This window comes from Amborella trichopoda, chromosome 10, assembly GCF_054954075.1.
Source record: "Amborella trichopoda isolate Santa Cruz 75 chromosome 10, AtrichopodaSantaCruz75HAP2 v2.0, whole genome shotgun sequence".
NCBI classification, from domain to species: domain Eukaryota; kingdom Viridiplantae; phylum Streptophyta; class Magnoliopsida; order Amborellales; family Amborellaceae; genus Amborella; species Amborella trichopoda.
In genome coordinates this window covers 1,976,585-2,000,492 of record NC_142345.1, presented here as the reverse complement: position 1 = coordinate 2,000,492, position 23,908 = coordinate 1,976,585, and the positions used below count along the sequence as shown (strand labels likewise).

The following is a 23,908-nucleotide window of genomic DNA, read 5'->3' as shown; positions in this document are numbered from 1 at the left end:
GCAAGGGTATTGTTGCATTTATGTTCTATAATAAACACTATTATGTTTTAAAAAATTTGCATAGGACACCAATAGACATAAAAGATATTAGATTTAAGTGGGCCGGCCATATGTAAGACAGACCATTACAAAATCCATGTTAGAGATGCGAGTTGGTTCAAGTAAAAGACTGAAAAAGAAAAATGGTAGAGACCTAAAAAGATATGGTTGGAAGTAGTAAAAATATACGAGTATGGTCCTTAATAGAGCATAGTAGATGACCACGATTGATGTTGCCGATCCCAATTAGATGGAAAAAGATTTTAACAATGGTGACGAGTAAGCATTCTTATTTTATATTTTTTTTATTTTTCTAAAATTGCATGAGATCATTACCTATAATCCTTTTTATTAAAAATACGCGGTCGTGCTTTTAGCTCCATAGCATCCCATTAAAAAGGAGCATTAGGGATATACTTTCCCTTTTTTTAATTACACATGTTACAAATATTTGGTCTAGTCATTGTTTTTTAAATTGAACTAGTGCGTCAAACTGGTCACCCACCGATTTTGAGAGTCGGCTGAGTTAGTGACTCGGCTTGGCCAATTTACCAACTTAAATAGGAAAAATGGAAACAAAATATATTAAGAAAAAAATCTTTAAATAAAGCGTAAGAGTCATTCTAAAACTACAGGTTTATAATAAAAACATATTTTTAATACAACTTTTAGGCCTTTGCAGTCAAGGCCTAAGTTGGGGATATAATCTTATTATCTATCGATCTCGTTTCCACTCTAGAAAACACTTGTTTAATGATAATTTTAGCCATCTTATTACAAATCAACATTGAGAATGATCGTGTGCATATTTTATTTTTAAGTAGCGATTTTTCCTTTGTCAATACAAGTTTTGTCTTATATTGACAAATATATATAACAAGAATAGAAATAAATCACAGACACCTGTATTATGCGACTTACCATAAAATACAAGATATTGTACCTAACATTCCCAAATATACTAACTACAATATATATTTTCCATATTAACCTAGTAGACAATATATACTTTATTTTCACAACTGCAACGAAAATATCAACAATATCATTTCTAATGACTGAAATACCAACATTGATTTTGTAGTTGTGGAATAAAGCTATTGGCAACTAAAATTTTGACAGTTCAAAACCCTTTTTAGAACAATAAATTTCTAAACTAGTTTTGGTAGTCGCAAGGTTTACTAATCAACTGGACACCTGTAGAGTTTGATGTAAATAGACCTCAGCTTTGTATATGCAAACTACACTTATATATCCAATTTTGGATCAATGAAAACAGTTAATAATTCAGAAAAGATAATACATATTCTCACTTGAACCTATATCAGCTCCTTGCCTCTTTGATTTGCTATCCAATGCTGAATTCGGCAATGTTGACGTATATATGAATCAATATCCACCTCTTTTTAAGTTTGATTCGGTAGTTGCAAGGCTTACTGATCAACCGGATGCCTATAGAGTTTGACGTGAATATATATCAACTTTGTATATACAAGCTACACTTGTATATCCAATTTTGAATCAATGAAAACAGTTAAATACTTCAGAAAATGCAATACATATTCTCACTTGAACCTCTGTCTGCTCCCTGCCTCTCTGAATTGCTATCAAGTGCTGAATTTGGCAATGTTGATTATATGCGACTCGATCTCCACCTCTTCTTAAGTCTAATTAGGACCACTCCCTCTTCCTTTCTGGTATCCATCTCTAATACTTCGTTGAACATGCCATTGGCATCACAAATACTTGAAATTAGCATGAAACAGAGGCCAAGTCACAAAGACCTTTGGTTGTGCTTAGCATGCTTTCGTGGTGCTATCGGTCATGTTTGACTTCATAAATCCAAACTATCATTAGAGAAAATCCTCCACCCTTCGTAGAAAATGCTTGTTTGGCAACAAGTAGATACAACACCAGTGAATGTAATATGATCCACATCCACACCCTCATCTTGTGTTCTGGAGAACAGACGACCTCTTTGCCATGTCTGTGTTTAACGTGTAATCTGATCCACATTCACCAGCCTTCAGAGTCCTTACATCCTATAGTTGCATCATGGCCCTTCTTACAATGGGGTATGGACATCGTAGGGCTTATTGACCTTCCTTCAGCAATGGGCAATGTTTTTATTCTAACAGCAACAAATTATTTCTCTAAGTGGGCTGAAGCGGTCCCCCTTAAGCAAGTTTTTGGGACAACGGTAGCCCACTTCGTTCGACATCATATCATATATCGCTTCGGAGCGCCCGACCGGATTATATCTAACAATGGTCCTCAATTTAGGAGTCACCACAATGATCGCTTGGTTAACCAGTTCGGTTTCGAATGGAGGTACTCGACTATGTACCACCCTCGGGCGAATGGCTTGGCTAAGCCCTTCAATAAGATTTTGTACAATGTTTTAAGAAAATCCGCATCAAAGACGAAAACGAATTGGCATGAAAAGCTTCATGAAGCACTATGGGCTTATCGTACTACTACACAAAATGCTACTGATTCCACTCCTTATTCTTTAGTTTATGGGGGTGAAGCAATTTTACCTCTCGAAATTCAAATCCCTTCACTGCGAGTCGCTATTCACCAAGGAATATCCGAAGATGAGAGAATCAAGCTTCGGTATTAAGAATTTGATGCGCTCAATGAAAAGAGGCTAGAAGCTTAGCAAAACCTTGAACTCAACAGAATGAAGAAGGCTTTTGACAAGTCCTTCAGGGTCCGCTCATTCACTCATGGCGATCTAGTTCTAGCCGTCAAGAGGCCGATTGTTATGCATGGACGTCGTAAAGGGAAGTTTGAGCCTAAGTGAGAAGGTCCATTTATAGTCAACATACTGGAATTTCCTGAGGGAGAGGAGGCAATGCCCGCTATCAATGGGCGATACCTAAAGAAGTACTATTCGTGATGCATATTCAAAGGAAAGAGACTCAATGCAAAAATATTCGAGACAGTCCAAACAAAGTCTAACTCTTTTTATTGTAGCAAAAACAAGTTACAAGCAATAAGCCAAAAAGCCCATTACTAAGGAGATTATAATTCTCTTATATCGAAGGAAAAGAAAACAGTTGAAACCAAAAGTGTCACTCTTGCATCTGAGAATAAAAGGACGGTTACAAACCAAAATTTGCAGTGTTGCTCTTGCATCTAAGGATAAGAGGACGGTTACATGCCAAAAGAATTTATCTCCTCGTGGAGAAGAAGCAAACCCACCAAAGAAGCACCCTCATCATGAAAAAGAAATAAAACCACTTGGAGAAGAAAGCTTCAATTCATCTGACCAGTAAGAGAATGGTTACAGGCCAGAAGACGAAGTGAAACCACTCGAAGAAGTTAGCTTCAGTTCATTCGACGTGTATGTCAAACATATAAGCCAGATATCTCATCTGACGTGTACATCAAACATACAACACATAATTCATTCGACGTGTGTATCAAACAGACAAAGCAGGCTGCTCTGGCAAGGAACGGACCTATGATGGAAAGCATACCATTTTCACATTGCATGCCCTTCCACAGAACAACATGGACTTCACTGTTGTGCTGGAGGACTTGGCATCCAACAAGTATCACAAGCCATGCCTCACCATCATTCACCACCCTTTGCCCGCCCATGTCAGCGCCACGCATGAACATTGACGTACGTAGCTCATCAACGAGCGCCGCAAATCCCTCATGTAACTTACTGCCACATGCAAGCATCATTGTACGCATCATAACCGGCCATACGTGCTGATGAGCGTCGTCTGAAGCCAGTTCTGGCTGTGTCCTCCAAAGGCTAACGCTGGCTTTGCTCCTAACTCCTAACGTCAACTGCCTTTCTTGAGGATCAGTGTCGGCGGTGTCAACGCTGGTTGTATTTTTAACCATCAGTGCCGACTGTGCTTTTATTAGCGTCGGCCCTGTCACAACTGTTCGCTTCTCGAGACTCCTCGTTTTCAAGGCCTAAGTTTATTGACCCCCTTAATGGTCGCACGATTTTCGAGGGCAACCGTCCACCTTTTGCGACGGTCCACCTCTCGCAACCGTTCACTTTCCCTGTGACGATCCACCTCACGCAAGCGTTCGATTTCCCTGCGACGGTCCACCTCCCACAACAGTTTGCTTTCCCTGCAACGGTCCACCTCACTCAAGCGTTCGGTTTCCCTGCGACGGTCCACCTCCCGCAACAGTTTGCTTTCCCTGCAACCGTACACCTTCCCTGCGTCGGTCCACCTCCTACAAACCGTTCGCTTCTCCTATGACGTTCAACCCCCAACTACTGTTCGTTCCCTGACCCTTCGGTTTTTGCCGGAACTCCCCTTCAAGATGGTTGAAAACCTTTGCAAACACCGCCAACAAACCTTGGAAACCACTTAAAAAACCACTTATGCCCCCGAAAACCTCTGCAATTTTCCCTAAGTTACCGATAAATCGTTGATAACTCCCCATAAGTTCCCAAAAAAACTCCCCGGACAACTCTCCTTTTCTTCCTCCCTTTTCCTGCAACTTCACCAATCCCTGGCAGAGTTTGGATCGCTGAAACTTTCCCCGCAAAACCTTTGTTGGAATCCCACTGCTTGCCGAAACTTCTACCGGGCACCCTCTGCTCATTGTTAAAGAAAATATTTTTGTTTAAGTTTTTACCCTCAGTGAAAAGTGAAGAAAATGGAGTTTTACCCCCTTATATAGCCAACGCTACCCTCAAATGCCCCTCAAACTGGGAATCCCAGTCGCGTCCAAGGAAAGCTAAGCGATGATGAGCCAGGTTGGGCTTTGACCCGAGGCCCGAGGCACCTCTCATTGCCGCCTGAAAAATTCCAACAAAAGGGTTGTGTCGGGTCGGGCTTAGGTCACGGCCCAAATATCGATCCACACCCAGCGCCGACTGTGTGGTCGAAGTTACTTAGCGCCAGTTATATTTCACCAACCACAGCGTCGGTCGAGTGCTCGACAACTCAGCGTTGGCTGTCTCCAGGCAATAGCACAGCACCGACTGTTTCTCTAGCAACTAGGCACCGGTCGCATTTTTAATCTAGTGCCGGTTGACTGGTTAAAAAGCAATGTTGGTCGTCTTCAGCGTCAGTTGCAAAGACTCATCCTTGGCTGAGCACTCTCAAGAAACAATGGTTGTTGCACCTAGTGCCGGCTGTATTTTAAACAGCCTATTGTCGCCTGCTCCAGGCCGAGGTCGTGTGTATCCTATCATTATTATCCCTAGTGAAGTTGCACCTTGACTCTGACCTATTATCCCTGGCAAAGTGGAACCCAAGTCGATTAAACTCAGGTCATGACTTCTCATTCCCAGTAAGAGAGCCATACACCTACTATTATCCCCAGTAGAGTTAGGGTCATTCTTGCTGCTGCAACCCCCAGTGATCTCTAATGATTATAAAAGCCCCACATTTGTCACCTTTTCCCCAATAAGGTCAGCTTTCCTATCCAGACCCCTCATCGGTCCTATCGATCTTATCCCCATAGAGTTAGACTGCTGCCCGCAGACCTATTCCCCATGAAGTCTCACCTACATGATGACCCAAGTCTTGGTCCGTGCTGCATGACTATAAATTGCACAGCCTTGGTCTAGTTGCACGACTTTAAACTGCATGGTCCGCGCTGCATGACTTTAAATTGCACAACCTTAGTCTAGATGCACGACCTTAAACTGCATGGTCCGCGCTTCATGACTTTAAACTGCACAACCTTGGTCTAGTTGCACAACCTTAAACTACATAGTCCGTGCTGCATGACTTTAAATTGCACAGCTTTGGTCTAGTTGCACAGTCTTAAACACTATGGTCCATGCTGCATGACTTTAAATTGCACAGCCTTGGCCTAGTTGCACAACCTTAAACTGCATGGTCCAAACTATATAACCTTAAACTGTAGCGGAGGTTTAGTTGCACACCCTTAAACTGCATGGTCCTAGTTGCATGACTCTAAATTGTATAACCGTGGTCCAAACTATGTGCCCATAAACTGTAGTGGAGGTCTAATTGTACAACCTTAAACGACATGGTCCTAGTTGCATGACTCTAAACTGCATAACCGTGGTCCAAACTATATGACCTTTAACTGTGCGGAGGTTTAGTTGTACGATCTTAAACTGCATGGTCCTACTTGTATGACTCTAAACTGCATAACCATGGTCCAAATTATACGACATTAAATTGTAGCGGAGGTCTAGTTGCATGACCTTAAACTATATGGTCCTAGTTGTAAGACTCAAAACTACATAACCATGGTCCAAGCTATACGACCTTAAACTATAGTGCACATCCTGACCGCATGATGTTTAACTATTTTGCATAGGTTCTGGAGGCATGACCTTAAAACTCGCCCCCACATATGCGCACACACCTTTTACGGGCATCCTCACGCATGTCTTTCCTAACCAATTCGACCGGGCATGCGCACCACCTTTATTATCTCCTCAGTGAGTTTTTTCCCATCATCATTCTAATATCATTCCCCAGTGAGTCTCACCCGCGCTCACAAATGGCCAACCATCCTGCCCCCTATACTCGTTGTAAGCTAGTGGGTCACTATTTTTTACTCACCTTTCATGCATCATCTATCTTTCATAGGTAGCCTAGTGTCATCTCCCCAAAAGTGAGCTAGAACCACTACCATACTCACTCCATGCCCCCTACGGACTGCCATCCATCTCCATTATAGTCCAACTATATGACCTTAAACCATAGTGCACGTCCTGGCCACACAACGATAAAAGGCTTTGCACAGGTCCTGGAGGCATGACTTTAAACACGCTTTTACAAAAAATGATGAAACAACGGGTATGGTGTATATCTTAATAAGGAAACGCCATGAGTAAAAATGACGGACGGGCATGGTCACGAAACCATGAGTAAAAGAGTTTCGTGAATAAAAACTAGACATGGTGAAAACCCGAAAGGGCATCGTAAGTAAAATTGGAAAAAAAGGGTGGACATGGCCGAAAGGTCATGGGTAAAAAATTCCGAAATAAAAAGGAAGTTGGTGAAAACGGTCTCTACGACGCCGCTTCCCAAGTTCAAATGAAAATCCATAAAGGACGCTTGAACCAATAAACAGGTTGATGCAGCATTCGCCTCAACAGGCGGTCAGCCTTGACTCAAAAGAAGAGAAAATCCTTAGTGTTACAATACCAGGGTCCAAAAAAATACGAGCTCTAAGGAAAAGATTATGACAGCTTGAGTTCAATTGCAAAAATGACTCGAAAGACATAATACTCGCCTAGACGGCAAGACAAGGCTCATGAAAAAGAGCATCATTCTCACGAGGTCACAAACACACTCTAAAAATAAACACTATAAAGGCAAGAAATTGACAAAGTCAGGACAAACCTGCCTAAGACTTCAGCCCGCCTTGCCGACAGGCCCAGACCTTCGGGACCGGCTAACAAAACTGCGCCCAACTGGACCCTACAAATAGGACCTACAGTGGTATTCTGACTGTCAAAAGCAAACTTGGTGTAGCAGCAAACAATGCCGACCAAAGGTTCGTCAGTGAACAAACAACCCAGACCAAATGGGAACAATACCCCTTCATCATGGCACTCAATTGCCAGACGGGTCTGATTCAGACTGACGAGGTCCGTATAAAATCCTTAGCTTTAGAATCACAAACAGTCCACACAAGAGTGAGGACTTCGACAAGATCCCTAAAAAAAGTCCCTTCTCCCCTAAAGTCTCCACGGACGAACCTACAAATAATGCATCCCTACGTCTGAGCATCCTAGTTGCACCATTGCGTGAATCTCCTCGGCATTCACGTTGTCCTGTAGTTACGAAGAAAAAAGTAATAAAGCCGAAGGAAATTTTTTGAATGTTGTTCTTCTCGCTTCCTTAAAGCACAACATTCGACAAGGCAAGCTGTTTGAACACATTTTTTAGCACCTTGGTCCCTGATGCGGAATAAAGAGGAAGCAGGTCAATAAAGCTTGATAAAACAGTGGAAATTTTGACAGTCTCGTAATGGCCCCAGAATATCTCAGAATGGCCCCATAATTGGTCAACATCTTCATCACAACTTTAAAAGGTCACCTGCCAAGTTTCGTTGCGATCAGACATTTATAAGGCAGTGAACAAAAATAAACAATTTCGAAAAAATAGGCTTCTAACACCCTAAAATGGACCTCATAGCTAAAACTATATGTTTGATGCATCAAACAGTTGTGGGACCACCACTATTAGATTCGATATGGTCAAAAACCCATATGAGTAAAGTTTCGGCTTAATCAGACAATCAAAGATAAAGTTATGGGTAAAATACCAAAAAGGGGTAAGCCGCACACTATTCCCATGTGGGCACCCTGCACCCAAACACCATTAAAGGTGGTTGTTTTCACAGTCATGAGAAGTCACTTTTGGGGCTCATATCTCACTCGATTCGAGTAGGATCGTGATCAAATTTGTTGAGCATGTTCGTCTCGTCAAGACGAGCGTTTTGATATGTGGTGAGCCCCGTGACAATACCCGAGCAAGGAGAAAAACTAGACAGAAGTTGCTGACCATGAAGAAGGTTGCAAAAAATTCAGCAGCAGCATGCCCCATTCCGGCGACCAAATCACAACTCTCGCATACCCGATTGGCGCGAAACTAATTGCATTGTGTGCATGAGGTTCGTGACTATCTATGGTCCAAACGCCGTGTACGATGACTGATTGGATTTCACACACGGAGGCATCGAAGCTGCTGTAAATTTCGGACAAAAACTCAAGACGACAAAATCTTCATCCAGACACGAAATCAAGCTGTGTTTGTTGCAACATGATTGTGACGGCATGTTCAGTGTGATTCGGCCAAAAAATTAAAGAAAAACATTGAAGAACGAGTACACAATCGATCCAAAGTTTTCAAGATTCATCCAAAATTCAAGCTCATGATCATGGATCAAAAACATGATTCATGACTCGAAGTTGGTATCAAATCGATCGTCATGCCGAGCCCCACAAGAAAACAATCATCTTTCAATCAAACAGGCATCAGAACAACCTTGGATCAGTCATGGAAGATCAGGCAAGTTCTCGGGCAGCAATAGGGACTGTTCCAGAATTCCACACATTGTTAAGCAGGGGTAAAATAGTCATTTTGTACCTCATTTTATAATTTATTTTAATTCAATTAAATTATAATTATCTTCAATTTTATGTAGTTTTTGGGCATACACCCATGTTTTAGCCTAATTCTATATAAACAGTCAATGCCTCATTGTAAAAAAGGGGCTCGATTCATTTTCTTGGATCAATCAATAAAGTTCTGAATTTTGTTTAAGCTCGTGGGTACATTTTGAACAAAGAGAGAGGAGAGAGAATAAAAGGGTCGAACCCTTCGATAAGATAATTTTCTCTCTCCTCCCATCTTTTTCTCTCCTCTCTTTTTTATCTCTCCTCTCCTCTCTCTCTCCTCCCCTCTCTCTCTTTCTTCTTCTCATATCTATCTCTCTTTCCCTCTCTTCCTCTTGTCCCTATCTCTCTCTTTCTCTCCCTTATTCTCATCTCTATCTCTCTTTCTCTATCTTCTTCTAGACTTTATCGATCTTCTTATTATCTCTATCTCTCTCTCTTTTTCATCCTTATCTCTTTCTCTCTTTTCTTATTATTTCTATCTCCCTTTCTCTTCTTTGTCTAATACAGGCGAAGCCTAGCCCCGACTGCATATTCTCTCTCTTCTCTGTCTAATACAATTGGCAAAGCTTAGTGTCAACTACATTTTCTCTCTCTTCTCTATCTAATACAATCGACGAAGCCTAGCGCCGACTACATCTTCTCTCTCTTCTCTGTCTAATATAGTCGGTGAAGCCTAGCGCCGACTGCATCTTCTCTCTCTTTTTTGTCTAATACAGTCAGCGAAGCCTAACGTTGATTGCATATTCTCTCTCTTCTCTATTTAATATAGTCGACGAAGCTTAGCGCCGACTGCATCTGCTCTCTCTTTTTGGTCTAATACAGTCGGAGAAGCCTAATGCTGATTGCATCTTCGCTCTCTTCTCTATCTAATATAGTCGACGAAGCTTAACGCCGACTGCATCTTCCCTCTCTTCTCTGACTAACACAGTCGGTAAAGCCTAGCGCCGACTACATCTTCTCTGTCTAACACAGTCGGTGAAGTCTAGCGCCGACTGCATCTTCTCTCTCTTCTCTGTCTAATACAGTCGGTGAATCCTAGTGCCGACTGCATCTTCTCTCTCTCTTCTGACTAGCACAGCCGATGATGCTCAACGCTTACTGTATCTTCTCTCTCGTCACTTCTTACATACAGCCGACAAAGCCTAGTGTCGACTATGTCCATCTCTCTCTTCTCTTTCCAACCCAGCCAGCGATGCCTTGCGCCGACTGTGTATTTCCTTCTCTTCGTCTTCCAACACAGCCGGCGATGCCTAGCGTCGACTGTGTCTCTCAAATTCTTCTCCTTCCTTCTATCTTCTCTCACACTCTTCTCATTCTTTCTTTCTCTTCCTCTCTTTCTCTTCTCTTCTCTTTCTTATTCTCTTACTTCTTACTCTCTCTTTATATCTTTCATTATTTTCTGTTATCCTTTTGTTTGATTAAGAAGGGTTGAGATTAGCCTCTTATAATAGTCATATTGTCTAGCCGTAATGTTGTTGTGCCAAAATTACTTTGCCCACTTTATTGCCATGACAGACAAACCATCGTGCTTAGCTAGTCAGTATCGGTATTGACGTCTAGTAGTAATCCTGTGAGCTGGTCTGAGTTACCGAGCCCGTTTTACTACCATGTCAGGCCAATTATTCACCTGCTTAGTCACTGTGCTGATCTCCCCGCCTAGTCAAATTTTTCTTTCCCCCATCTTTCTTCTCTCATTCTTTCCTTCTTCTTTTGAATGTACATGCCTGTGTACGTTCACCCAAAAGGCCAGGTGTGGTCTATTGACCCACCTGTCTTATAACATTTGCCATATATGTGTGATTGCATAAAATAGGAGAATACAAGCCAATGGAGCCGATTTCAAACTAGTTTTATTACTGGGGGGCTTTCTTCGTAATCTAAGAGGACGCCCACATGAGTCGGCCCGAGTAAGTCCCGAACCCACTTTAAATTCCTCTCTCATCGGTTGGTAATACCTGCTCTTGTTCTCAAATGAGGTTCTCGAAAGAGCGATCTCAAAAGTCCCGGGTCTCCCCTGAAACCCAAGATGCGTGCCACCCAATCCTTCAAGATCCGAAGGGTGAGATCGAGGCACCTAACCATGTCCATTTTTAAGATTTTCGAGTCTTCATAGATCTCCTAGATTTGCACTATTTTTTGAGCTTCAATTTTATTATAGGGGTGAAAAATAGACCTTTAGGTCATGATAAGAGTGTGGGCACCAAAAATATATCTTTTAATGAGATTTTGAGGTACACCTTATCGTGATTGTTCAAGGTTGACACCTTATACAAACCTTACCATTTTTTTACATATGCCAAGTGGGAAGCTAGCAAGGAACGTTCTCCAAAGTGATCAACTTAACGAGTATGTATGGCATACTCCCTCGGGAGCAAACTGTGCACTTGCTTCCCCAGGCAACACAAGGAACTTAATATGATTGTTATAATGTGGAATCCATGGTTCCACTTTGTCATCACCATATTATTGTTTTCAATAAAAACAAATGGATTTTGAGTTTCTAGACACTTAGCTCTCACTGTCCAATTTTGCATGAATTTAATTTATTATTGTAATTTTACGCAAACATACAATGCATGACTTTTCTTTTCTTTACCCTTCTTTTTTTTTTAGACAAAAAACTCACAATAATAAACTTCCTATGCAACTTACCCCAATCAAATTTTTTTTCCCACTTTTTACCCAAAAAAATATTTTTCTAGCAAATGCCTCCCCAAGTAAAAAAAAAGTATATTTTTTTGATGCAGATACCCTTTTCGTACATAAAAAATTAATTTTGGCTAGACGTTCAAGTGGGCTTACGCACAATACCAAAAGCTACATGGGATGCTAGACCACCATGTACCAATTGTTGGACCCTATTAAACTAAAAAAAAGTGTTGGACCGCCTTCATTATCTGCTGAACCGCGAATAGATATGCTTAACCGCATATATAGCTCTACTGGACCACATATATAAAAGTGTCGGACCGTCATATAAATTTTTCATACTGCATGTTTGTCCAGTAACATAAGTGCAGGACCACATTTTGTCCAGGAAAAAAGTGTTGGACCGCAATGTACATTTGCCAGACCGTGTGTTTATGAATAAATAATAGTGTCAGACCGCCATGTATATCTATCGGACCACACTTTTATCCAGAGGAGAGAGGTGTGTAAAAGTCAAGGACAGGTAGGTTAGTCTTTCTTTTATTGTTGTTTTTGGTTGGGGGAGTGGTATTTGCTAAGAAAGTATATTTTGGATTAAAAAATGGGAAAAAAAGTTTAATTGGGGTCAGTTGCTTAGGAAGTCGATACTTGGGGATTATTTGTAATTTTCCCTCGTTTTTTATCTTGGTCCAATGAGGAATAAGTTATAGCCCTAATTTTTGAGTCTTAAAAATACTTTGTTGTCTTAGTGAATGCAATATGTGTTCATTGACATGAGCATATATAAGTGAAGTCATGGTTTAAATGAATTCTAAAGAGAGAAGGGATAATTAGAGAGCTTTGGATGGTGGAGAGCAAATAAAAATAGGAGTTAACATGTCGGACAAAATAATGGATAAAGATAAAGAAATAACTACCCCAAGAGTTTCTTAATATTTTCAATATAATTCTCATGGAGATGAGAAGAGAGGATGATAGTTTCCTGAACGAATCTTAAAAGCAAGGGATGGGGCTGGCAATAGGCACAAAGGCTAGGTTGCCTGGCCTTGAAAAATTGTGGTCTAGGCTATAAAGTGCGGCCTGAGGGCTAGGCAAGGATCCTGACCCAACTTTTTTTTTTAATTTCTTCCCTTCTTTTATTGGGTCTATTAGGCCCGAGCTGCCTTGAACGGGGCTAGGACCGGGGCTAGACCAATGTTACTTCAGCCTGGTCCTAGCTCAACCTGGCTCGGGCTGGATCTATAGGGGAATGGGGCTGAGCTAGAATGGCTAGTTGCTAGCTCTAGCAAGGGAAATTTGTGTCCAGCTATGCAAGAAAGGAAATTATATTTTTGAAATATCAAATAAGTTTCTACCAATTTTTATGAGCTTTTGCATGTTTCTTTTAAGGGTGTAGTTTGTAGAAAACTAAGGCCGTAAACAATTAATGTCAGGGGTACATTCAAATCGTGTCGAAAGATGTTGTTTTAGTATTAAAAATATTTGTGATGGTTTGAAATTTATTTTCATATCTTTTTATAAGATTTAAAGCTAAAAAAATAGTGTAGATCAAGTAGATCAATAAACGCTTAAAAATCTTGAAAGTTAATAGTTCAAAAATTTCATTACCAGATGCACTATTTCCATGACTTGAACTCTATTTTTTCTTATGTTCATACATCGTGAGGTCGAGATGCTCGATTTGAAGATTTTTGAGCATTAAAATAACTTCTAGTAAATTGTTGAGGGGTGTTTAGAGCATCACTCTTATATAACTTTTTCAAACAACTTTCTTACAAAATATATTAGTAGGATATATAAAAAAAAAAAAGGGGAAAATAAATAACCCCCAAGAATAGACTTTCTATGCGACTTACCCCCAACCAAACTTTTTTTTTTTTCTCATTTTTTACTCCAAATTTAACTTTTCTGGCAAATACCTCAAAGTAAAAAAGTCATATTTTTTTGACCAAAAGTGCCCATAGTGTCAGACCGCCCTCTTTTTGTGCCAGACAGCATGCCCAAAGTGCCAGACCGCCCATATTTTGTGTTGGACTGGCCCTATTTTGTGTCGGATTGCATGCTTTTTAGAAGCCCAAAGTGTCAGACCACCTCCACCTCCATTTTTGTGCCGGACCTCATGCCCAAAGTGTTGGACCACCCCATTTTGTGCTAGGCCACATGCTTTTCTAAAAGCGAAGTGCTGGACTGCCCCCATTTTGTGTTAGACCACATGTTTTTCAGAGGGTATTTTGGTCTTTATTTTATGACTTGGGGGGTATTTGTTAGAAAAGTTCAATTTGGGTTAAAAAGTGAGAAAAAGGGTATAGTTGGGGGTAAGTTGCATAAGAAGTCTATTCTTGAGGGTTATTTGTAATTTCCAAAAAAAAAAATCTCTAAAAGATTATTTATTTAATACCAAATTTATAATGAAAAAAATTTATATAAGGTTGCAACCTTAAAATGTAGAAATAAGGTGCGCCTAAAAAATCCGCCATAGAACGCTGTTTTGATGTTAGAAAGCTCTCTAATTGATCATCTTGACATCATGATGTATGAATATGAAAAAAAAAAGATTTTGTATCCCAAAAATAATACATCTTGCAATACATTATCTAGACTCTGCATTTTGAATATTTTAATTTGTTTATAGATCTACTTAATTTGAATCAATTTTGGAGTTTAAAAAATTATAATTAGATATAAAAATGGATTCTTAGGCCATCAAAAGATTTTTTGACACAAAAATTACATTTTATGATAAATTGTGGGGTGCGCCTTAATTTGATTGTTTAAGGTTGCAACCTTATGCAACCCACACCCATCTATAATCTAGTATTAATAAAAGGACACGGTTTCTATGCGGCCAGCCTGCATATTGTAGAAATACGGGTTTGGCAATAAAAATATTTTTTAAATATAATTTGATCCTAATTTTAGAGAATATATAATCTTTAACATGGATATCATGAATATAAAAATAAAATAAAATTGAAGACTAAGAATAATAATTATATTAAGAAAACATTTGGATCGTTAGTTCTACTTATTTTTAGATGGACCACCTATTTGCATTTATCTTTAAGAGGGATGCTTTATACCTTTAGACCGCATATTGTAGACATGCAGTCCACAACCCACACGAAACAATTTTTCTTAATAAAAACTCTAATTTCAATTAAAGTAGTTCTCAAATTGCAATTCAAACTATGTATTTTCTTAACTAATTTTTGTTGGGTGCTGTTTGTATGGAGCCTAGGCTCTAAACAATCAAATTAGAGCCTACCTTCAAATAGTGTCGAAAAATATGGTTTTAATATTAGAGATTTTTGTGATAGTTTTAAAATATATTTTTATATTTATTTATAAAATTTAAAGTTTTTAAAATAGTATAGATGGGCAAATTTATAAAAACTTAATTTTTTTAAAAATTAACGCCCTAAAAATGAATTACAAAATAGACTATTTTTCAAACTTAAAATCCATTTTTTTGTTATGTGAGATATCGATTTGAAGATATTTAAGCATGAAAACAATCTTTTCTAGAAATTTTTTATGCAAGCTAAACTCTTCCCATTTTTGTTATGCAAACTTCCTTTTTTGGGTTTTTCGCGCTGCCGCGAAATAAAATTTAGGGTTTTCCGTGTAAAACTTTTCGCGCGGCCCTCTTCTCTCAAAACCCTCGCCCCTCTCTCTCTCCTGCCTTCTCACAATACTTCATCCTCTTCAAACGAGGATCCATTTGCAGGCTTTCATCTTCTTCAACAAGGTAAGGAATTGTTTTTGGCGGGTGTTCTTTTATGTTCTTTTGGTAGTTTTTCTGCATCGTAGTGTAAGGATTCTTCACGAAACAAGGTAGGGTTTCCTTCATACGAACCCCCACACGAAATGCCTCATGTTGAACAAGGGTATGGATTATATTCTTATGATTTTCCTGGGTTTTCCCTCTAGATGGTGCTGTTTTTTTTAATTACCAATGCAAACATTTGTTTTCCTATGATTTCCCCATGGAAATTAGATGGTTTTTTATTTTTGGCTTATTCTATTGAGTATAGAAACACAATTTGGTCTATAGAAAAAATGTGGGTATGGTTTTTTTTTGGTTGTAATTTACCTTTTTCTTTTTATTTCTTGCTGGCTTTTTGTTGCTGTATAGAAGCCATTTATAACTTTTACAGTGAGGCTTGTTGGTATAGAAGCAATTTGCTCTGTAGAAATTTGTTGATTTTTTTTATTTCTTGCGGGTTCTTTTGTTCTACTTTTTTTTTTTTTCTTGATGGTTTTCTGTAGTTGTATAGACGCCATTTGTGATTTTTAAAGTGGGGATTGTTGTTGTATAGGGAACTGTTTACATATGAAAACTGTTTTGCGTATGCAAACTGTTACGCATGAACCAAACGAGCCCTTATGGGGCTCAAAGATTTCATGGTTCGTACAGTTCAGAGCTCAGAGTTTCATATACATGGATTTGTTATTTGCTGTTGAATTAGGGTAGCTCAGGAATAACGGGGATTTACTGCGATCTAAAACAGAGTTTCATTGGCATCAATTGAATTATAGTGATATTTCAGAGAATTAGGTTTTTTGATTCATGATTTCATGTTGTGGATGTTAATTGGTGTATTTCAGGAATATTTGGGTTTTTGAGCCGGACTTCGAGTTCTTGGAGATTTCTGAATATTGAGCTGTATTTTGGCTGTATTTTAGAGTATTAGAGTTAGGGTTTTTGATACTGTGAGGAGCCATGGGTACCGAAAGAGCAGCGGGTGGATGGAGTGATATAGTAAAGAAGGGCAGTGGTATGAGGAAGCAAGGGGAGATTGATAGGGTTTTGGAGGACTGTAAATCAAGTAAAGGGATAAGCATCGCTGTTATCGATGCTAATGCTATGATTTCTGGTGGAGAAAAGCTCTCTAATTGTGCAGAGAAGTTTGTTTCAATAAAGGAGGCTTTGGAGGAGATAAGAGACCCTGTTTCTCGTCACAAGATTTCATTTTTGCCCTTCACTGTAGAAACTATGGAGCCTTCCGAGGAATCACTGAAAAAAGGTTCTCCCTCTCTTGAATGCTTTTTCATCATTTTTTTACGGTTTCCAACTGTCTCTCTCTCTATTAATGTCCCTTTGAATTTAGAAAATCCTGCATGTTTATATTTTGACCTTGCTGGTTTTTTTGTTTAATGGGTAATTTTGTCAACAATATGTGCATCCATATATTGTTTAGTTTGTGGCTCCCATTTGAATTAACAGACACGAGAAACAACATCATACCAATATGTGCATCCATATATTGTTTAGTTTGTGGCTCTCATTTGAATTTGCAGACACGAGAAACAACATCATTGAATGATCATGCGCACCTCATTAGAAACTTTGTGCATCAAATCCCTGATTTGACAGATTTTATTACTTGATTGAAACTTGATAATCAAGATCTTGATATATAAGTAATATAGGGGGCTTCAGTGATTCATGCAACAAACGAAGATGCGTGTTTCTTTCTCGCATGTTAATTAAGTTGCTCATTTTATTTATTTAAAAAAAGTTTTTCAACACCTTTGTGACGGATGGGTAGCTTTTCTCTTCAATGTTGTTTGATTCTTTACTTATTCTCTTTACTGCTTTTCGGTGTTTAGTGGGTTTAAAGTACAAACCCTTTAGTTTTCTTTGTTACAAACATTAATTGGGTTATCTCAAATCCTTTTGAGCTTCATCAAGAGTTAGTAAGTTCCAAATTGTGGGACATTTTCCTATCCATATTCTTATTGTGATCACACTTGATTGTTTCTGTGGGTTATCGTAATTCTGCCGAAACCGATTGGAAACTTCTGAATTAGTGCAGTTGTGAGCTTTGCAAGGACAACTGGAGATTTACAGACTCTTTCTGATGTCGATCTAAAACTCATTGCTTTGTCATATACTCTGGAAGCCCGGATTCATGGGACTGCACATCTTAGAGATGTTCCTCCTCCTGTACATGTAGTGAATGTTTCACGATTACCTGAGAAAGACATGCCTGGGTGGGGTTCAAATGTGCCTAATTTGGAGGAGTGGGAAGCTCTTGAACATGCTGTAGAAGGCAACTTGAATGAGAATTCAAGGATTTTGCCATTAAAAAACTTGACTTTGAATGTACCACCTGCAAGTGAATGTGTTTGTTCAGAAGATAATTCACCAAAAATCACCAATGAAGCTCAATGTGAGAGTCTAGAGGAATCAGGTCAAGGTCATAGGAAGCATATAAGATTTCCCCCTAAGAAGATCGTTACTATTGAGGGGAAGAAGATGGTAGCTGATGGAATTGATGCTTCTAAAGGAGAAGTGGATGAGAATGATGAGTGGTACCCAGCTGTAAGCAGGAGCACACATAGGAGGTATCTGAGAAGAAAAGCGAGACGTGAGGCCTTGGGAAGTTGTGATCATCCAGAGATAGAGGGAAATATGGATGAGGAAGTTACACTGGATGACACTAATATTGTTTCAAAAAATGCTGTACTTGACAACACTAAGGCTCTTCAGGGTGCTTCTTTTGAGGAACCTCATTTGGTGAACAAATCTTCCAGTGAAGCTGCTTGTGCTGAGATACAAAATGGACAAATTGGAGATGGCGTTTTAGATCAGGAGGAAGATTTGGATTCTATGATGGGTCATGATGAATTATTAGGTGAGGGGTGTGTTGATGAGGTTAACAATTTCGAGAAAGATGGAGATGATGTTGAAGTTTGTACTATAGGATTGGACCATCTTGAGATAATGAGTCAATTTGATGGCAGTGAAAGCATTAATGCATCTCAAGTGGAAGATAGTAGCAGTGAGCAAAGTTGGATGTTGCGTTCTTTGTCCGACTCAAGTGTGGCATGTGTCACAAGTGACTATGCAATGCAAAATGTTCTTCTCCAGATGGGTCTTCGTCTTTTGACTCCGACTGGGATGCAAATACGTCAGCTCCACAGGTGTGCTTATTTTGTACTTGGCGGTTGTATGTCGATTTGGTTGCTTCACCATTTTTCCTTTTTCCCTTAATATTTCTGCTATGTTTTGTCTATTTATGTTAGACTTTGGCTCAACAGTGATTGAAACTTGGTCATTGTATGATCGGAAACCAGGCAAATCATTTGCCCATGCATACTCCTGCATGTATTTTTTTTTTGTGTATTTATGATATGTGTATTTTGTTTTGATTGGTTATCCATGTGAATTTAGGGCTGGCAATGCGCGTGGCTCAGTCCGAGCCTTCCCGTTGCCTGGTTGGCTGACGAGAGCCCTTGCCCTGTCCTGGGACCCTGGTCCTTCCTTTGGATTTGGCCAGGTTGGGCTGGACCTGGCCTTGATCTGGTCGGGCCTGGTCCAACCCTAAGGGCCATATATGCTGGGCTGGGGGGACTTGTGTGTTGTCCAGCCCATCATCACCCTTAATATGATGTGTGTATTTGTATGCATTTTTATATTTGTATATCTCTTTATATATGTTGTATGTATGTCAGTGTGCATCTCTGATATATGCAAATATGCATGTTTGATATTATGTATATGTACAATTTATATATGTTTGTATTTATGTCGGTGTGCATATCTAAAGTATGTGCATGGGTGCTTGTACATGTATTTATGATGCACACACCACACACATAATACATGTACACATATATGTCCTCTGGAATAGTGGACTTAGCCAACTATATCGAATTCCATCTACTTTCCTTTTTGAATTTTTTGTTTTATTTGAAAATGAGTTCTGAACTATTATCGAATTAATATTTATTTATATGTCCTTATTGTCCTCGGTAATAGTCTACTCATCCAAAAACTAAATAAAATCTTACATAGCTGAAGTAATGCTTTCTTCAATGACTTCCAAAATTATACTTGAGCAATCATATATCTACATTTCATCAGTTCACATACACTAACATATCCTTTTCTTGGACAAAGAATTTCTAGTTGATATAGGTAGGCAATTTATTTTTTTGTTAAAGAACGATGATCGGCTTGAGTTCTGTCAAAGTTCAAATTTTGGTTTTGATCCATTGTTGTAACCATGCCAGCCAAATATCTTACACCTTGGGTTCGTCTTTATCTTACCTGGAGTTGTGTATTTATTTTCACCTACTGAGTTGTTTGTTGAAACTAGATGATCGTGATATTCAATATTCACGAAAACAGTGTTTTCTATATTATGCGATCTTTGAGAATTCTATTGAAAAAGGCAGGATATTACTGTCTTACCTAAAAGATTTAGTCCCTCCTAGCAATGCGACTACTTCTCTTAGCCTCTTCCCTTACCTCTTTCCCTGAAAAATAAAAGAGAGATAAAAAAAATGATATTTTTGGTAATTGTCATGATGTATAAGTTTGTTGAGAACTTCTGAATTGTTCCTTGGTGTAGGTGGGTTTTGAAGTGTCATGCTTGTAATAGAGTGACTGCAGAAATTGGAAGGATATTTTGCCCAAAATGTGGCAATGGTGGGACTTTACGCAAGGTTGCTGTTACTGTTGGTGAGAGTGGTGTTGTTCAAGCAGCTCGACGGCCACGTATTATACTCCGAGGCACAAAAGTGAGCTTATGCAAATGCTGCATGTTTTATGTTCTGTTTGAATTTGAAACTGGAACTTTTGTTTCTTCATGTGCATGCCTGTGTCGGCCTGACATTTGTGTGTGCTTGTTGGTTGTGATCTTTGTGTGCTTGCATGTGTTGGTATGCTCCATGATTGTTTGCGAATAGGCTTTGTGCCCTTGTCTGACGACATTTGTGAAGATTAAAAACTTTATTCTTCAGTCGTATCTTAGGCAACTTTGACATGGCTTTTTGTTTTTGATAATTGACATCACAGATGTGTTGATATACACTGTTTATATGTATGCGTCCATGCATTCACATTGTAAATTTACTAGCCATAGCGACACACAGAACCACAGTTGCATATGCGCATCTAGATAGATGTAATGTCTTCATTGTCATTTCCCCATGTGGTGAGGAGAAGTTTATATCTCTCCTCGTTTGATTGGTTCTACTTTTTGTCAGATTGATTTTGTTCCAAAATATTGGAGTGGTTATTATTTGTGTGTATCATGCCTTTTTTTCTTGTAGTTTATAGGACTATGATCTGTTTTAGGATTTACTGCATGTGTGTTTCTGTCAATGCCTCTGTGTGCATGCATATGTAAGTATTTTTTTTTGTAATTCATGTACGTATGATATGTATATTAATGATTCCATGCATATATTCTTGCTACCACCCTTGATGTTGATTCTCTTTTTCTTTCTGTAGTTTTCGCTTCCTTCGCCTCAAGGTGGGAGGGATGCCATAACTAAGAATCCTATATTACGTGAAGATCAACTTCCCCACAAGCTCCTTTACCCAAAATTGAAGAAGAAACCCGCAAATAAGGTGAGGTTATAGAACGTGGTGGGTTAAGAAAGTTTTAGGATTTTATTAATTTGGTGTGGAATGTATGCTCTATGATCTGGATTTGAATTTCATTAGCAGTTCTTTTTGTTGGGTGTGATTTACTGACATCCTTTGGTAAATAGGGGTTGGATATTCTGAGTTCAGATGATGTAATATTTCATAGTGCCGACAAAAGAGCTTCATTGAAGCCTCCTGTGAGAAAAGCCGTGGCACTTTTCAGCGGCAAACGGAATCCCAATGACAACCATTTCTCACGCGGTAAGAAATAAATGTCATTTATGCTCTTCAGAAAGAAATACAAGTCTGTCACTTTGTAGTGGCTTTTTCTGTAAATTTTTTATTTTTGTTGAGTGAAAACAAATGAGGAGTACTGTCCTTTCAAAATTTTGGTGATTCCATTTGTGACCATGTCACTAGAACAATACAATTTTGAGCATTCCTTCCTTCACACATTTCTGTCTCAAATCTCAATTTTTGATGGAAATATCTCATGTCACTAATATGCTCTTTGTGGCTGCTACTTGAATTGGACATGGGTCTAATAAAACATCTAAAAAGTAACTGCATATTGGATTTTGCGTTGAAACTTGAAATGCCAATAATTCATATGCTGCCATCTCTCTCTGTCTAGAGAGAGAGAGAGAGCGAGAGAGAGAGAGAGAGAGAGAGAGAGAGAGAGAGAGGGCGGACAGTCGGATAGAAAAATAGATACATTAGAGGGAGGGAAGGGCACAGAGATATACATCGTATATGTTACTGTTGCATGCTTATATTGCAAGTAGAATGGAAGTGTGGTCTTTCAATTGTTTGATGGATTCCAAACCAGGTGCTTCAAGGCCATATATTGTGTTATCTCTGAATTATTTTATGACCCTTTTGATTTTTGAGACCATGGTTTCCATTTGAGCTGAATTCTCAGATTTGGTTATCATGTTGGGCTTGCCAAGTTTTTTGAGTAAGGAATCTGTCAGAGGTGTACCAGAGTCTGCCTATCAATCCTTCTTTTCATGTGATCATTTATTCTTGAGCCTAAGAACATGAAACTCTCAGTTGCCTGCCCTATGCTGTGGTGGTTGTGCTAATATGCACTTTCATGTAAGATGCGGTTCTTTCCCTACCTCTATATCAATTTATTAAAAGGCTTGTATGCTCTAATATACAATTGTTAATCTAGACTTGTGTTCCAAGAAAGATCCATGTGCGTCCAAAGGGTATGCTTAGACAATGGACACTAATCTTAATTTTTACAATCCATATTACTGAAATGATAAGGATGGGGCACATGCGCATACATGTCGGTTACCAAATTCTCTAATCAACAGTTAGAAATGTTTTTGATGGTTGAGCTGCCTTAGATAGCATGCTAAAACCATTATTAATCATTTGCAGTATGTCAACATTTCGACATTGCAATGCTTGTAAATATTTCTTGATAATGATATCCATGAACTTGAAGCATGTAGGGTCTGGCAGCTAGAACTAAGAAAACACCGGCAAACATTACTCTGAAACCCATTCCTGTACTCCTCGCAAACCATGGGCTCCCGGTGCCAACTGAACCTTCTTCATCATAAGCGGTAGCTTGGTCGAGTGATCACACTTTGTTAAGAAGTGGAGATCTATATAGATATTGGTTTCCAGATTATGTTGAGGCACCGAAAGTCTCCATTTGATTGATGGAGGGAATGGGTCCTGATAGATAGCTTAAGAATGTCATGGATGGAATGCTTTGAAAGATGCCACTTGTAAGTAGATTGCTTGAAAGTTCAAGAGGCTCCAATTCCTGCCATGCTATGATCTTCTCAGGGATCTTTCCAGTACATGTGGTTGCTGGAACAAGTTAAAAGCCACCTAATCTAATAAGCTTGCTACTTCTTCTGAGATTGTCCCAAAGAGGTTATGACTTGAAATGTCTATGCGTGATATGAGGAAAAGAGTCCTACCATATTTTAGCATCTGACCTTTTGTTGCAATTGACAAGCACCTTGTTGAAATAGTCGTATAAGAAAAGTCATAAAGGTCTTGTTGCTATGATTGCCATAGCTGATGAGTTGTTCAAGGTACGAGGCGTGTTACCCATTATTTTGTTAATGACAAGGTCCAATACTCGAAGAGAACTTAAGTGTGAGCTTGCACTCTTGCAGAAGTTCATGTAAACATGTTTGATCTCAATCAGAGAATGCGAAGGGATAATACGTTCTCTCCGATCCAAGTGGGAATATGTACTGGTAGTTGGTTTGAAGCGACTAATAAATTTCCCAAGCTTGAAGGGATCGTACCTGCCGACTCATTACCTGAAACATCTAGGAGATTCAAGTTCCTCGTTCCTCCTATAGAGCTGGGAATGGTTCCCGCAATGTTGTTTTTGGAAGACTATTGACTTGTATAAATAGTAAAAGATATTACAATAAAGTTAAGCTGCTAGAGGCATCCCACAGGCTGGGTTCTCAGGTGTACACTGCTTAAGCAGCACACTTAAAGACGAAAAAGGCAGAAAAGCCACAGAGAGAAGAAGAAAGAAAACAATAAAGAAGGAAGGAAAGTAGAGAAAGAAAGAAGAAAGGTAGAAATGGGGGAAGTAGCGCCTAGGAAGTTGGCAACTCCAAAGAACCAAAGTGGCAATGTTTCCCACAATGTTATTATTAGACAGCAAAAAGACACCCAATTTGGTCAGAAAGGAGGGGATGGTGCCAGTTAATTATTCCCAGAAAGGGCAATAAGCAAGTCAG

The 23,908-nt window shown here is 39.2% G+C and overlaps 1 protein-coding gene across 1 annotated transcript; it reads left to right on the top strand.

Annotated features, from left to right (window-relative positions):
• The first annotated feature begins 15,318 nt into the window (after nucleotides 1-15,318).
• LOC18427946 (RNA-binding NOB1-like protein) lies at nucleotides 15,319-21,629 on the top strand. The gene is made up of 6 exons (XM_006836988.4): nucleotides 15,319-15,539; nucleotides 16,400-16,818; nucleotides 17,611-18,721; nucleotides 20,155-20,323; nucleotides 21,039-21,158; nucleotides 21,302-21,629. Exons 2-6 carry the CDS (start codon nucleotides 16,515-16,517, stop codon nucleotides 21,446-21,448), a joined length of 1,851 nt encoding a protein of 616 aa, XP_006837051.1. The 5' UTR covers nucleotides 15,319-15,539; nucleotides 16,400-16,514; the 3' UTR covers nucleotides 21,449-21,629.
• Nucleotides 21,630-23,908: the final 2,279 nt, after the last annotated feature.